General features: G+C 42.5%; 3 protein-coding genes across 3 annotated transcripts; 1 reads left to right on the forward strand and 2 right to left on the reverse strand.

Annotated features, from left to right (window-relative positions):
• Positions 1-5,303: 5,303 nt before the first annotated feature.
• On the reverse strand, positions 5,304-8,721 carry LOC129747876 (protein raptor homolog). The gene is made up of 4 exons (XM_055742254.1): positions 8,671-8,721; positions 7,611-8,611; positions 6,280-7,553; positions 5,304-6,221 (listed from the first exon to the last, which is right to left on the reverse strand). Exons 1-4 carry the CDS (start codon positions 8,681-8,683, stop codon positions 5,324-5,326), a joined length of 3,186 nt encoding a protein of 1,061 aa, XP_055598229.1. The 5' UTR covers positions 8,684-8,721; the 3' UTR covers positions 5,304-5,323.
• A 1,455-nt stretch (positions 8,722-10,176) lies between these two features.
• LOC129745196 (nucleolar transcription factor 1-like) lies at positions 10,177-13,815 on the forward strand. The gene is made up of 5 exons (XM_055738122.1): positions 10,177-10,316; positions 10,437-10,582; positions 11,071-11,632; positions 11,704-12,858; positions 13,391-13,815. The coding sequence occupies exons 2-5, from the start codon at positions 10,513-10,515 to the stop codon at positions 13,698-13,700; spliced, it is 2,097 nt and encodes a 698-aa protein (XP_055594097.1). The 5' UTR covers positions 10,177-10,316; positions 10,437-10,512; the 3' UTR covers positions 13,701-13,815.
• A 35-nt stretch (positions 13,816-13,850) lies between these two features.
• On the reverse strand, positions 13,851-14,528 carry LOC129743065 (protein KHNYN-like). The gene has a single exon (XM_055735007.1). The coding sequence runs from the start codon at positions 14,526-14,528 to the stop codon at positions 13,851-13,853; it is 678 nt and encodes a 225-aa protein (XP_055590982.1).
• Between the last annotated feature and the right edge of the window lie 804 nt (positions 14,529-15,332).

Consider the following 15,332-nt stretch of genomic DNA (forward strand, 5'->3'; position numbering starts at 1 on the left):
AAAATCTTACAGATAACTTCAAAAACTCTTCCTTTGTTGCATATCTCGCTTATTTAACGGACATTTTTGAAAGTATAAATATATTGAACAAAAAATTGCAAGGAAAAAATATTGATATCATTTCAGCGGCAGAAATGATGTCAGCGCTTGGTTCAAAACTGCATTATTGGAGACAGAAAGTAGAACAGAACAAGATAGCTTATTTTTCAAGATTAGCTTTGTTTTTGAAAGATGATGAAAAAATTTCTATTGACATCTTGTCGAACTCAAGAGGCGGTTTTCGGATTACTTTCCAGAATTTGATACACGTACTCTCAGTTGGATTGCAGATTCTAATTATTGTGAAATTGCTACGATACCGAAGAACCTTCAGGTTTGGCAGAAGCAATGCTCGAACTTCGGTCTTATACGGAAGCAAGTATTCAATTTGAGAACCAAATCTGTCGTCATTTTGGATGTCAAAAGCTGCAAAGGTTTCAAATCAATTCAAGAAATCGATTAAACGCCGAAGACTGTATTGGCTGGTAAACGGTGGATAATGTGCAACACGAGACCCCATAGTGGTCATATCACCTCTTATTCACAACTCCTATCTCTACCTCCCCGCGGTGCCGGCTGGGGTGCGAGTAACCTAAGCGGAGATCGGGTACCCAACCCCGGTGGATGCCGCACGCGTATGTTCCCCAGGTCAGGGGCGGCGTGCAACAATAACCGAGCGTCTGTTCTCCAGGTCAGGGGCGGCTCAAACAGCGTCTGTCTTGCAGCAAGCGGCTGTTTTTATGAAATGCGGCTCCCGCCAGGTAAGTCCAAGATGGCAGCCCCATCGCGGGATAGGGACTTTAGGCTAACAACCTACTGCTCCCGATTCATAAACTTGTTACGGAATCCGAAAGAAATGACCGATCTGGAACTTTGGCGACGACTTTTAGCATGAAAACACGGACACGATTTGGAACTTGGAATGTTTTAACCCTTGCTCAACAAGGCAAGCTGGCTCAACTTGCTAGAGAAGCTAGCCGCCTCAAGCTTGAAATTCTGGGACTGAGCGAAGTCCGTTGGCCTAACACTGGAGAACACAAGACACAGTCCGGGCAAGTCCTGCTTTACTCTGGCATACGAGGAGAACATGCTACTCGGGAACGAGGAGTTGGTTTCCTGTTAAGCCCGCAGGCCTACGCGGCCCTCATTAGATGGGAACCGATAAACGAAAGAATAATCGTAGCCAGATTCAGAACACGGGTTAGAAACCTTACAATGGTCCAGTGTTATGCGCCAACTGACGTTGCCGATTTGCAGGAGAAAGAGCAGTTTTACAGTCAACTGAACAGCGTGGTAGAGAGAATTCCGAAGGGTGACATTCAAATCCATTTGGGCGACTTCAACGCAAAGATTGGCTCCGACAATCAAGACCTTGAGCGCATCATGGGGCGCCATGGCCTAGGACAGATGAGCGAAAACGGAGAGCTGTTTGTAGAATTTTGTGGCAACAACAACATGGTGATCGGTGGATCGCTCTTCCCCCATCGACCAGCACATAATGTCACTTGGGTATCCCGAGATGGCCGAACAGAAAATCAAATTGACCACATCTGCATCAGCCGAAAATGGAGAAGGAGCCTTTTTGATGTCCGAAACAAGCGAAGCGCAGACATTGCATCTGACCATCACCTCGTCCTTGGCGAGATACGACTGAGAGTTGCGCGTGTCCAACGGCGCGAGGAGAAAGTCGGGTGTCGATACGACGTCCGCCGGTTGGAGAATCCAGAGGTGAAAAGGGCATACGTTGAACAGCTAGAATCCCGAGCCTCGGAGCTGCCGACAGACGGAACAGTCGAAGGTGTGGAATCAAGAATGCCTATATCACGACGAGCCATGGTACTCTCGGTAAAGTTTGTGGAAGAAGAAGTGAATGGATGTCGGATGAAACTTGGAGGATGGTCGATGATCGGAGAAAGGCGAAAGTCGGAATTGAGCAGGCATGTACCGGGTCAGCCAAAGCAGCCACCCGCTTACGATATGCGGAGCTGGAAAAGGCAGTTAAATGAGCTTGTAGACGAGACAAGAGAACCTGGACAAACTCCATAGCCGAAAAGGGGGAAGGGCCGCCGCCAATGGAGATATCCGATTACTTTATGACATTTCTCGCCGCCTCAGTGGTGCAAGGACTAATGCAAGAATGCCGCTGAAAGACCGAGCAGGTCAGTTATTGACCGATCGAACAGATCAGCTCAAACGATGGACTGAGCACTTCGAACAACTCTTCCGAGTCACGAATAGCGATGGCCAACAGAACCCGCAGCTTGAAGCGCCAACAGTAAGTCGCATAAATGGCGTCAACTCGGAAGCGCCCTCGCTGGCTGAAATAGAAGCGGCAATCAAAAACATGAAATCCAACAAAGCACCTGGGATCGATTGCATCTCTGCTGAAATGTTGAAAGCCGACCCTGCCCTATCAGCACAAATGTTGCACCGTCTTTTCGCTGACATCTGGGATACTGCAACATTCCCGGCCGACTGGATGCAGGGTATCCTCGTAAAGGTCCCGAAGAAAGGAGACCTGACAGAGTGCGGTAACTGGCGAGGCATAACGTTGATCTGTACAACCCTCAAAGTACTCTGCAAAGTGATCCGGAACAGGATCCAGGAGAAAATCGACGCTACACTCCGACGGCAACAAGCTGGATTCCGATCCAGACGATCATATGTGGACCACATCACAACGCTACGAATCATACTGGAACAAATCAACGAATTCCAGGACTCTCTTCTGCTGGTGTTCGTTGATTTCGAAAAAGCATTCGAGCGACTTAACCATGAAAACATCTGGGCGGCTCTAAGGCGACGAGGGGTCCCAGAGAAACTAGTCCATCTCATCGAAGCACAATACGAGGCATTTTCGTGCAAGGTCTTGCACGACGGTGTCTTGTCCGAACCAATCCCGGTAACTGCTGGAGTGAGACAAGGATGTATTTATCACCGCTACTTTTTCTAATCGTAATGGATGAGATTCTGATAGGATCGATCGATTGTGCACCGAACCGAGGATTGCCGTGGAATCCTTCAACAATGGAGCATCTGAACGACCTTGACTTGGCTGACGATATTGTTTTGTTCGCCAAAACGCAACCGGATATGCAGAGCAAACTCGACGACCTCACCGAAAGTTCCAAGGCAGCAAGTCTCAAAGTCAATGTCGGAAAGACCAAGTCAATGGAGATCAATACAGGAAATCCCTCCAGTTTCATGGTAGCTGGGCAACAAGTTGAGAAAGTGGAGTGCTTCCAGTATCTTGGTAGCCAGATAACGCCTGATGGTGGTACCAGGAAAGACATCGAAACCCGGATCAGAAAGGCCCGATTTGCGTTTGCGAGCCTCCGAAACATCTGGCGGTCACGCCAGATCTCTCTACGAACAAAAATCCGAATCTTCAACTCAAACGTCAAATCCGTATTGCTGTACGGGTGCGAAACTTGGTGCACATATGCGGTGACGACGCGAAAACTGCAAGTATTTGTAAACCGCTGCCTGCGGAATATCATCCGCGCTTGGCCTGGCAACTGGATCTCAAATGAGGAACTACATCGCCGGTGTCATCAAAGGGCGCTAGAAATCGAGATTCGGGAACGTAAGTGGAGGTGGATTGGGCACACGCTGCGAAAAGATGAAAACGAGATTTGCAGAGAGGCGCTAGATTGAAATCCAGAAGGTCATCGAAGAAGAGGCAGGCCCAGAAACTCGTGGCGGCGAAGCCTAGCCGCTGAAATCCGAACTGTCGACGAGAATCTTTACTGGGACCAGGTGAAGACGCTGGTTCCGGATCGTCAACAGGGGAGGTCTTTTACCACGGCCCTATGCACCGGAGGATCGGCGCGGGATCATTAAGTAAGTAAGTAATCTTGTTTGCCTAATGTAGTCCTGTTAGTGTGCTGTTAGGCTTTTTTTGTTTTATCTTTCTTTTCCCACTGTTCGTTTTGTTTTATCTTTTATTGTCTTTTTTAAACCTTGATTTCTCTTGTGTTAGTTATTCTGTTTTATTTTGTTCTTGTAGGGATTCCAATCCACTAAAGTAGTACTTGTTCTCTAAACACACGTTCACTCTCTAAAACTGTCTATAAATTCTGTCCCTTTTCCTAAGCCACGTAGGTTTTCCCAAATATCATTTTTGTCATAAACGTTGGAACGACAACCATCAGCTATTATGGCCAAAGAATGACCCTCTAAAATGCTATTATTTTAAATGTATCTATATGTTTGTATCGTTTTGCATTGTTTTATCTAGTTTCGCCTTCTTTTATCTTTATTATCTTGTTTTATTTTGAAATATCTTGGTTTATTCTGTTTAATCTTATTTTATCTAGTTTCAACTCGTTTCCTTTTTTAACTTGTTTCCCTTGTTTTCATTTGGTTTAATCTTGTTTCATTTAGTGTTGCCTTGTTAAGCATTTTCAATCGTGTTTTATTTAATTATGTCTTAGTTGATTTTGTTTCGTCTTATATTGCGAGTTTTCTCGCAATTTTTGGTTATTTACAGCATTTAACAGTAAAGGCGTTCAAAATCTTTTTTTTTTGTTTTCGATAGGAGTTTAACCCAAAAATCTGTTTTCTACTGTCTTCACAAGGATTTCAAGTCCACTACGGTTTTTGGTTAATGAGAAGTACCTAGTAATGAATTTTTTTTTTAAACAACGACGCTTGTGGTTTTCTAAAACACATTCAAATTCATGTTTTCCAGCTAAATTCAAAAAGTAATACTTGCGATTCTAACCTGATTGAGAGTAACAACCTACTATGCATAAATAGAGAAAATGATGAAGCGTTAGAATAAAAAAAAGACAAACTCTCGCACATCAGTCCTTACTCATTCTCATACTCAGCGCTGGCTGAAAACGAAGTGATGCTTCTTTGTTTACATCCCACCGGCCGATGCTTCCATCGTCTAGAGTACACCGAGAGCTGGATCATAAACATAACCCATCCCCAACACCCAACACACCTCCGCAAGCGATGATGGTGTACCGACTAGAGAAGCACCGGTTGGTTGGATAGAATGGAATGGGAAGCTTCTCGGGTTTACCGGTTTTGTGCGGGCATCAACACTTAACACTACTACTTGCGAGAGACGCTGTCTTTGAGTCAGAGAATCAGATAGCAGCGTTGAATTTATCCAATGCGTTAGAAATAGGCCGATTCAAATTTGACGATTTTTATATTTAAAAATGATAAACAAGTAGGTATAGTTCAGAACATGAATGACTTAAGTCAAGAAAAAAACAATGAAATTTATTCATTAAAAAAGTTATCGATTGATGTACCTTTAACTATCTTAAAAGGTAGAATTAGAGAACAGATAAACCGAATTATCTTTGTACCCGACAGCCTGCAAACATTTTGAAGGATGTAAAGCGACACAAAGTGGGGACTTTTTCTTCGATCCACTTTTGTTGATTTCGTCGGATCTGTCAACGGTATAAAGCGGTTGTCCATCGTCGAGAGAATTTACCAAAACTTCTTTTCCATTTGTGCTAACGATCAGTCTTTTACGATCACAAATGGCTGCGTCAACTAAAGGTGCCTTACCTTCTAAGGACCACTGCTTAAGCGGCTTTAACGGATTTCTCAAATCGGTCACGTTAATGTCTGCACCGGTACAAACACTTACGATAGTGATGCCATCGGAACAAACGCAAATTTTTTGGATCGATTTACCATGTTTGGGTAAGCCGATAGAGGTCCGGGTTCCACGTTGGTCCAACAAACGCAAACTGCCATCTACCAGTCCGAAAAGCACCCCGGCGGAACCTTCACATACTAGGGCGGTCATCGGGTATTCAGAACCGGTATCCAACTCCATTGTGGACTTCTCCACCTGGAGGTCCCAGGAACGGATAGATTGGCAATCAAGTCCACCAACCCACAGCACTGAATCGTCTGTCAGATCCATGAGAAGTACCGATTTCTTACCTGTTGTCATCTTGGAATCAGAGGTTGATAGATCGCAAGGATTATACAGGGCCTGCCACGAGTTGACAAGCTCCGGTGGGCTACCATGGGAGGTAGGTTGCCAAATGCGGACAACTCCATCGCTGTGACCGGCAAGCAAAGATTTTTCAGCTGCCTGTTTGGGCCTGAGAAACCGGAGAGCCGTCACCTGGTTGTTGGTACCCGGGGATTTCAACCGGAAATCGTTTCCCTTGGTTTGGTTCAGCCAAGTTATGCGATCCCTGGAAAATTGGGAAAGTTAATGAGTCTCTAATTTGATCATTTTATTGTTCTGTTTACCCAGATGCTACCGCTAACTCGTCTTCCGATCCGAAGCACAACAATTCTGGAGTTCGCTTGATTTGGAATGATCCCAGCTGATGATTCAAAGATCCAGGTTGCACTCCATTACCATTTTCTTGCTTCTGATCAGGAGTCACCAACTCCAAATGAATATCTTTGGAGCATCCATTTTCATATCCCACGTGACATTTGCTCGAGTTCACAAATTGAAACGATTCATTTTGATCTACATTCGTTTTCAGACCTTCGCGTAGTTGTTCCAGCAAGGCAGCCTTGTTGATGATTTCCGGTGTCCACTCATCTTTGGCTGAATTGGCCTTCTTCAGTGCCTTCCTGCTGACGGTATCAGCATGATCAGATTTTTTCTGCAGGAACGATACCAATGTTTTCAATGGACCGGAGACCTTTGGTTCTGGATCTTGTTTCAGGGATTCGATGGCACGCCACAACTGTAACATTACAGTTTGGTTTTGCCGTAATGTTTTCGAAACGGGTTTATTTTTGTTTTGCTTAGAATTTGGTCTTCCTTTGTTAGTTTTGTTGGTTTGGACATAATCTGGCATGGTGGCTTGCCGAATTGCGTCCACTAAATTAGCTATATTAGACAATGCAATCAAGTGCAACACTTCAACAAAAGCCTGCCGCAGCATAGAATTGGCACAAGTAGGTATAAGTCGTAGAATACAACTAACGAGAGGATCCTTTTCTGCTGGCCTGGTTTCCACGAAGGAAATTAATCCGACAACCGCGGTTATGCGTACTTTTGGCAAAGGATCATTTTGCAACAGCGCTTCTAGTTTTATCTGCAGATCGCGATCAAAATTCTTTCTTTCCTGCGTATCCGTGAGCAGAAGAATACACCACATTCTTACATCCGGATCCGGATGATCAAGCCACTGAAAACATTTGAATTTCGCTGATCGCAACAGCGGAACTTTGAAATGCTGTACGATTCCCAACTGCAAATGGGCCGCCCTGCGAATCATAATCGGATCCGGATCTTTTCCCAGCAAACAAAAAACCTTGATATCCTTGAATATTTGTGGGAGCGCTAATACCTTGGGATCTTTGTTAAACACTTCGTAGAGGAAATCGATTGCACTTTCCGCGTCGATTTTCGTAGGACTATTTGAGAATTTAGCGATTTCGTTTAGAACCATTTGAAACAGGCTGGCGTCTTTGAGAATACATTTTTCCATCTGTTGCAATCTCTGCAGCGCTAACGGGATGTGCTTTGGAATGAGCAAAGCATGGCAAATCAGTGGCAGCATCTGTAGATGTATCAAGTTATTATTTTTGTGATTTTAAGTTCTTCTTGATAAACTTACCTCCGGTCCCTGGTCTTCCGCCAATATCCATTTGAAAAAAATATCCATCGGCGAATACTCTTCTTGATTTGTTTTTTGAAGTTGACGAACAGCTCCTTCTACCAACTGATCCCAAATCTGCCAAAGTTTGTGGTTGCTACAAACCGGAAGTGCCGGTCTAGAAACCGTGGTTTTACCATGAGCTTTCATCAAGCGCTGTGCCAACAAAAACCGTCTCATTATGGTCGACAGGAGAAAGTCTTCTCGGAAAAGCTTGCGGAACATATCATCCGGAAGTGATTGACTAGCGATGGTATCAGTTATCAATGTCAGGGCCCAATCCAGCTGCCCCATTATCGAGTGTCGTCCCCATTGATAGTCCTGATTAAGATCTATCGATTTCGGATTCCCGGATTTCAAAACATACACCTCCAAAGCGGTTGTAACCGGACAAGACAGAACTCGACTGAACAAATCCTTCCAAACCGGAAGTTGTTCGTTTCGGGAGCAACTTGCGAGAAACACACATTCGGGATAGTTATCGGCACCCGCCATGAGCTCCTCAGCCGAGAAGCAATCATAAATATGAATTGCAGGATTTCCGATACATGTCTGGACATCGTCCAACGTCAAAGATTCCAGCTTCCCAGTATAACGGTCATCGTTCAACCAAAAAACTCCAGCTTCATACTTATTGATTAAATGCCCACAGTAATGGAACACCGGCCTCGTCAAGCCCAGATCCTTTTCTTTGATCAACCGGCAGGCTTTCCGCACACATTCGATGGTCGAATCCGGTAGAATGCGGAAGTTGGTGCGGACAAAGTGTGACTCGGTCCGGTACGGTTGCGAGTCCACCTGTTGATGTTGAAGCAGTTCATTGCGGTAAATTTTCTTCAAAACGTTATCCTCGATCCATATCAGATTGATCCAGCTATATGTTCGCTCGGTCAGCCGCAATGACGCCACATCCGGCAGCTCGACGAAGCTGTTCAGCACAACATACGGAAGGAGGGGTGAAACTGAAGCGATCAGAGAAGTTAGGAAAATTCTCGCTGAAAGTTTAAACATATTTACTCACCTCTAGTGGTCATTTCGCACGAGTAAAATAAAATTTTCGCAAATCAATTCGGTTCCGGTTTTCCGAAAATTTGAAATCACGCTTTAAACACTGAAACAAACTGCCGAGCAATTATTTAAAACTAGTACTACACCATAGCATTTTTCAATACTTACACGGTCAAGATTTTTCAATTATCCAATTAAATGCGATTATTTTCTCCGTTTTCTGCATGAGTTCATATACCAACCGTTTCTTCAACTTTATAATGCGGGCAACTTTTAGAATATTCTTTATATAACAACTGAAACGAAATAGCCACCAACCGTGGCCTAGGTGACAGCGTTTAAATTTTCTCAGCCAGAGGTCATGAGATCGAGTCTCGGTTACGGCTAACTTTACTAAATTCAATTTTATATATCATAGTTTTTGGAATTAGGAATGTATGCAAATATCGTGCCGCCACAAGATCGCAAAAATGCAGCTATTTTAGTTCAAAATTCTGTACGGCGAAGTAAAAAGTTATCGAATAAATGAAAATTTAAATGGAAATAAAATAAATAAATATCATAATCGATCGTTATACCATGCCGCTTCGTAATTTGCATCATGATACGATACCTACGATAAAGAAACTATATAGTAAACTATAGGCTCGTTAACCTATACGATACTGATTTTATTATAAATGGATATTATTTTTCTTAATGGAAAATTGCACTTTCACAATGGACGTAGCAAAAGAACTCATTCTATCAAAAGTTCTACTACAAATGCGGTCGAAATCACTATGCGCAGCAAAATCAACGCATAGTAAAATTACTTTGCTAGAAGTAATTTCAATATTGACTACAAAAATATGGTTGCGTGTTGTTAATTTAAACCACGGATTTAGTAATTTTACTATGCTTTCCTTGTGACTATAAATATTGTTCGATAACTTATGTTAAGTAAAAACCATCACTGAACTATAGGATCTTTAGTTGCAGGACACCACAGAAAGCCAAAGTTATCACAAAACATGTTGAAATTTTTACAGAAAATTTTCGCATATTCTGAATTTTGCTTAGCTGGGAACTCTGTTCTGCCATGAAATTCATTCTAGTACTGCAATGTATCGATAAACATTGACACTACAACAAATATCACTGAAATTACTGTCCATAATGTTTCGAATTTTTCATGCCCATGGAATAAAGTAAAAATAATTATTACACCCTTCAAAAGACTCAATGATTAATATTAAATCACTCTACTGAATGATTTTACAGGCAAGTTTATCATCTAATGATTTTATAAACAGTATCTGGACCGACTGCGAAACCTTCCTGAAATTTTTTTTAAATTTTTTTTAGGTACTCCTTAAGCGGCTTGACCAGTGGAGTATTAAAGAAATAATGTAAATAACAAACTTATGAATAAATAAAACATCAAATCAAAAAAAAAAAAATCAAACAAACTTTAAAATTTGTATGCCAAACTTTGTCCAGTGCAGCTCTTGACTTTTACTGAAAGTATCGACAAAAGTATCGACCAGGCTTTCAATTAAAAGCGTGCCGGACTCAATTTCGGTTCCTCTTGTTTTAAAATTAAATTTTTTGTGTGATTTTCACCTGTTTCCTACCAATAAGGTGGCTCAAAGTAATCCATTTTAACGACGTTAAGTGGTAAGTATGTTTTAAACATTGAGCCCACCAAGGAGGTACTTATTTCAATGATTTTTAACGATTGTTTTGAACCGACGAAAAAAATAGCGGGAAACTAATCCGGTATTTGTTTCCATGTAGGCAAGGCAGCTGAAGATTTTCTGTGCAGCCTTTCGTCGGTCCGACTGAGAAGCCTTTGGAAAGACACTCCGCAACGATGCGCAAACGATCGATGTCCATGTTTTCCCCGCGGGGAGACAACCGGCTGTCCAAAAAGTTCGAAGGAAGTAAGTTTGAGATTTTTGTTTACCGGTTTTTACCTATACTTTTTTATGTGGGTTCGACTATAGGGTGTCGGTACCAATTGTTGGCAATATTTTGGAGTAACTTTTTTAATTTAAGTTTTTTTTTTAACTATTTGTGACCTTAATTCAAAATTAATATTTTGAACTGAAGAAAAGTTCTTGATTTTGAGGACTACTCATAACAAGTGTAATTGAATGAAACGGGTAGAACTCTATCGTTTCGAATATTTCTGACTGTTTCTATTATTATATACGATGGTCTTCATCGTTTTAACTTTACTCTTTTTAAATGGATTTTGTATCATTCGTGAGGTTGATCCGTAGTACATTTTCCCATTTTTCGGACACGAATGCCAAAAGTTGGAAAAATGTCCTTAATTCAAAAAATAATAATGATTTTCCATTTTATTACCGAATTCAAGTCAACAAATTTTTCGTGGTGTCCTTTAATGTTTTCGACCTTATTTCAGTTCAATCGGATCAGGAGAATCGGTCCGATTCGGAGGATGAAGATGAGCAGGAGAACAACGTTATGCTCAGTCCCACCAAGAGTGTGCTCGATGAACCGGAAGATACAAACCTGGCCGACTGGGGTAAGTCAGACTACGATCAGTTGCTGGATAAGCTGAAGGCAGCACTGCCGAAGAAGGAACAGCACAGCTACAAATCGACGCTGCAAGGCATTGACTGGTCCAAGGTGTCGATTGCCGGCCGCAGCACCAAGGAAATCCAGAATACGACAAACGCGCTCGTTGCGAAAGTTCGCAAATACAGGACCCTGGCAGAAATACTCGGTGATATTCCGGAGCTGGTCACAAAGTTGTTGACCGTTAATAAACCTAAGCCACCCCTGTCCGCATATAATATGTTTATGAAAGATTTTAAAGAACAGAACGAACACATTAAGGGCACCGACGTATTCAGGCAGGGTGCCATTGAGTTCAAGGCTTTGAGCGAAAAGAAACGAAAGCGATACGACGAAGCTGCCGAACGGGCTAAAGTTAAATACAAAAAGTCTCTCGAGCAGTACTAGTAAGTTTCGGGTTTTTTAATTTATCAAAATTCGATCAAATTTATTAACAATCCATTTTACCCGTTTTTAGCATCGATAACCCAGAGTTGGCCCCAAAACCAAAAGACAAAACCAGTCGGAAGGGTAAATCGTCGAGCAAAGAACTTGTCAAAACACCATTCAATTTGTTCTACCAAAGTCGCCGAGAAACGTCCGACAACATCACCATCCAGCAAGCCCGCAAAGAATGGGAAGAACTGGCTTTCAAGAAGAAATTAAAGTATATCCAACAGTCGTTCGAAGCGGAATCATCCGACGATGCCAGCCGTAAGAAGCTGCTCAACAAGAAGGAACAGCAAATGCTCGAGACGTTCCACGGAAAGCCGGAATTCATGGGGCGATCGGCGTTCGAATATTTCAAACGCAAGATGCGTCCCACAGTCGAAAACATGACTCCCCAGGGTCGGGAACGTCGTTTGATCGACATGTACAAAGAGCTGAGCGAAAAGGCTGTACTGGATTTGAAGCGAGAATATTTGGATGCTCGTGAAAAATATGTCAAAAAGTACCAGGCCTACATCGAAAAGCTACCGGAGGACAAACGGCAAGCCGAAATTGACGTGCTGATGTCATTGACACAGAAGAACAAGAAAAAGCGGAAACCTGACGATCCCACAGTTGCCGATCCTCAAGACGAGGAAACTGGTTATCCAGAATCCGCGGAAGACGATCCACCAACGGCAGAATCGACAACTATCGCTAAAAAGTCGAAGAAGAAATCCGAACCAATCGATGAGTCTGATACCGTAACCAAAAAAGCCAAGAAGAAACAGATCCCTGAACCGGAGGAAACCATAGTCCCTAAAAAATCCAAGAAAAAGCATGCTACACCGCCCCCAGAATCGGACGAGGATGATGAAGATGAAGAAGATCGGGCACCATCCCCTACTAAAAAATCGAAACTTATGGGTCCTCCGCTATCCCCGGTTAAGGCAAACAAAAAATCCAACCAGGACCAGAACAATACCGGAACGGATTCCGATGCAAGCACATCTTCAGACAAGCAGACAGGAAAGGGTTCCAAGAAAAAACGGCAGCCGGAACCGTTCGTTGATCCGGAACCGGTGCGAAGCGCCAAGAATGGCAAGAACGTGGCCAAGGAGCACCCGACTGTGGTCAAGGAGGAACACAAGGGTACCGTTAAGGAGGAACCGAAATCGAAGGGACCACCGGAGAAGCCGCCGAAGTAAGTGTATTCTTTTGAAAGAAATGTGAAGTTTAATTTAGTCAATTATTTGATTATTATCAACATTTTGCGAAACAAAATTATCAACTAATAGTTCAAGACCTGAAAATTTCGAAGTTTCGAGAATTTAGCCGAGATCCGTTATCGATTTTTCTCTACCTCATACTTTTTTTTTCAATTTTATTTTATAAGGGGTTTTTTTCAACTGCACAGGAGGCATTCGTTCCTAGGCAGAACGAATGAATTTTCCGAACGCTGTCGAAGTGCAGTTTGAAATTAAGCTGGTCGTCTTGCCAGATTCCCAAAAACGAGTGGGGTGTACTAGAGGGATTCTTAGCTCATTCATAACCTTTTTTGTGGGCCCAAAGTGGTGTCATTATCTGTTCACAGCCATCAAGAATAAAGTTGGGCTATGTCGGATCCTTAGGGGATTCTACAGATTGTTGATTGATGAGTGTTGATGAGTGCTTATACCTTTAATTCCCCTCCGATTCATGCTAATGTAACACCGTGTCTCCATTCTCGCCCACAGCGACCCGGAAGAGTTCTACCGGCAACGAATCTACAAGGGCAAGGTAGGCCGGCACAAGGAGTCCTACTCCAACCTGTCGACCGCCAAGAAGCATGAAATCGCCGAACAGATGAAGGCAGCCCAGAAGAAGTACCTGGTCGAGTTCGAGAGCTTCCTGAAGGCCCTTCCCCGGGATCAGATCCGCAAGTACATCCAAAACGCCAACAACCAACAGAAGTCCCGGCCCCAGGAAGCCGCGTCCAGCAGCGAGGAGGAAGAAAGCGAAAGCGGTTCAGGCGAGGAAGAATCGGACGATGAAAGTGACGAGTAGAATATACCTGCGGTAAACATGTTTACAAAGTATCTTTGTATGAGTTTTTGTTATAAGAACAAACCATATTTTTAACCAATTTTATTGAGTTCCGATTTCCAATAAATTTCATTGAATGTGTTGTTCAATACAAATACAAAGGTACATTATTTATTTCCTCAGAATATCGTTTAACCACGGACCACTTCGTCCGTACGGATCATCCGGGATAAATATCGTAGATTTGAAGAAGCAATATCCGATCACTCGGTTACGCAATACTGGCATAAAGCTGCCGTCTGCGTTACATGAATTTGGAAAATCTCTTTCAGAAATGATGGCGGCATTTTCTTGTATTGCGTATCGTAACAGCTCAATTTCTAGCGCAGTGTTTTCTTCACCGGTTTCCGCCATTCGACTTTCCATTAGCTTCAATTTGTTTTCGTTGTATAAACTGTTCAAAACGTTGGTGCTTTTTAGTCGATCGAGCATTTCCATTGGGATCAGTACCACTGTTCGATGACCAAGTCTTTCGAAATATGAAACAGCGGCGCTTATTCGAGACGCATCGAACGATTTGAAAACCGGATTGTAGGCTAAGTTCTCACCATCGCAAACCACAGTACGGCGTTGTTCCGCCGGAATATCCAAATCCTGATGGCCGGTTCGTTTGCGAGGGTTAACGGTTCGCAAAAGGTGTGTACTACGTACCAGCTCCGTCGGATTGTTGCGAGCACTACTTAACGGGCAAAAGGGTTGTCTCCGGCGCCTCGGACGATGGATCGCTACCCGGCGCGGAACTCGTCGCTGCTTTGTGGCGGTCGTTCTGTTTCCGGAAAGTGTTTTCATTTTTATTTCGCACAATTTCAATTTTAAATGTTCACGAAAATTTGGAAACTTTGTGAGCCAAAGCATACTAGATACTAAATAGAGAATAACTTTTTTTTGAAGGCATCTAGGCTAGTCGACTTCGATTTTTTTTTTATTATGGAAGGAGATTATTGGTCTTCGTTTCTAACACGGACATCTAAATTAAAAAGCTGTTTCATGAGACAACTTCACTGCAGGAATCCTAGCCACTAGACAATATGGGAACCAAAAATAATATCTACAATAATCGAAACCGATATGACAAAAAAAAATTCTCAAATTTACTTAACTGTCGGGGTTACTAGTTTCAAATGGGTCGAATCTCCAAGTTTTTATCCGATCCACATTTCTACCCGTTAAAGTTCCAGGAGTATCAATTTGACACTCCTGATTAAAGGTGCTGGATCTCTCTTTGCAAACGGAAATTCTAAAATATGATTCTCAGAAAACATTCCCCTCCAATCAATTATTTTTACGATAAGTATTCAAAATCGAAAAAAAACATGTTTCAGAAAAAGGCTTTAGATTCTTAAATACTCGAAACATAACTTTACTGCACTAAGGATGAGTAAGCTGAAGTTTGGAAGTATGTACTTTTATGTATAATGCACATTATATGTAGATATTTTTTTTATTAATTTCTTATCCACAAAAAAAATTAAGAAGAGTTGTTAAAAAGCGTACTTTTCAGTCACAGTTGAGAAATTTCGAAAATAAGATGATAAAATTGACATAATTTGTACTATTTTGGCACCATTGCAATGCATTGGTTCATTAAAATAC

The sequence above is a fragment of the Uranotaenia lowii genome, chromosome 2 (genome assembly GCF_029784155.1).
Source record: "Uranotaenia lowii strain MFRU-FL chromosome 2, ASM2978415v1, whole genome shotgun sequence".
Classification (NCBI taxonomy): domain Eukaryota; kingdom Metazoa; phylum Arthropoda; class Insecta; order Diptera; family Culicidae; genus Uranotaenia; species Uranotaenia lowii.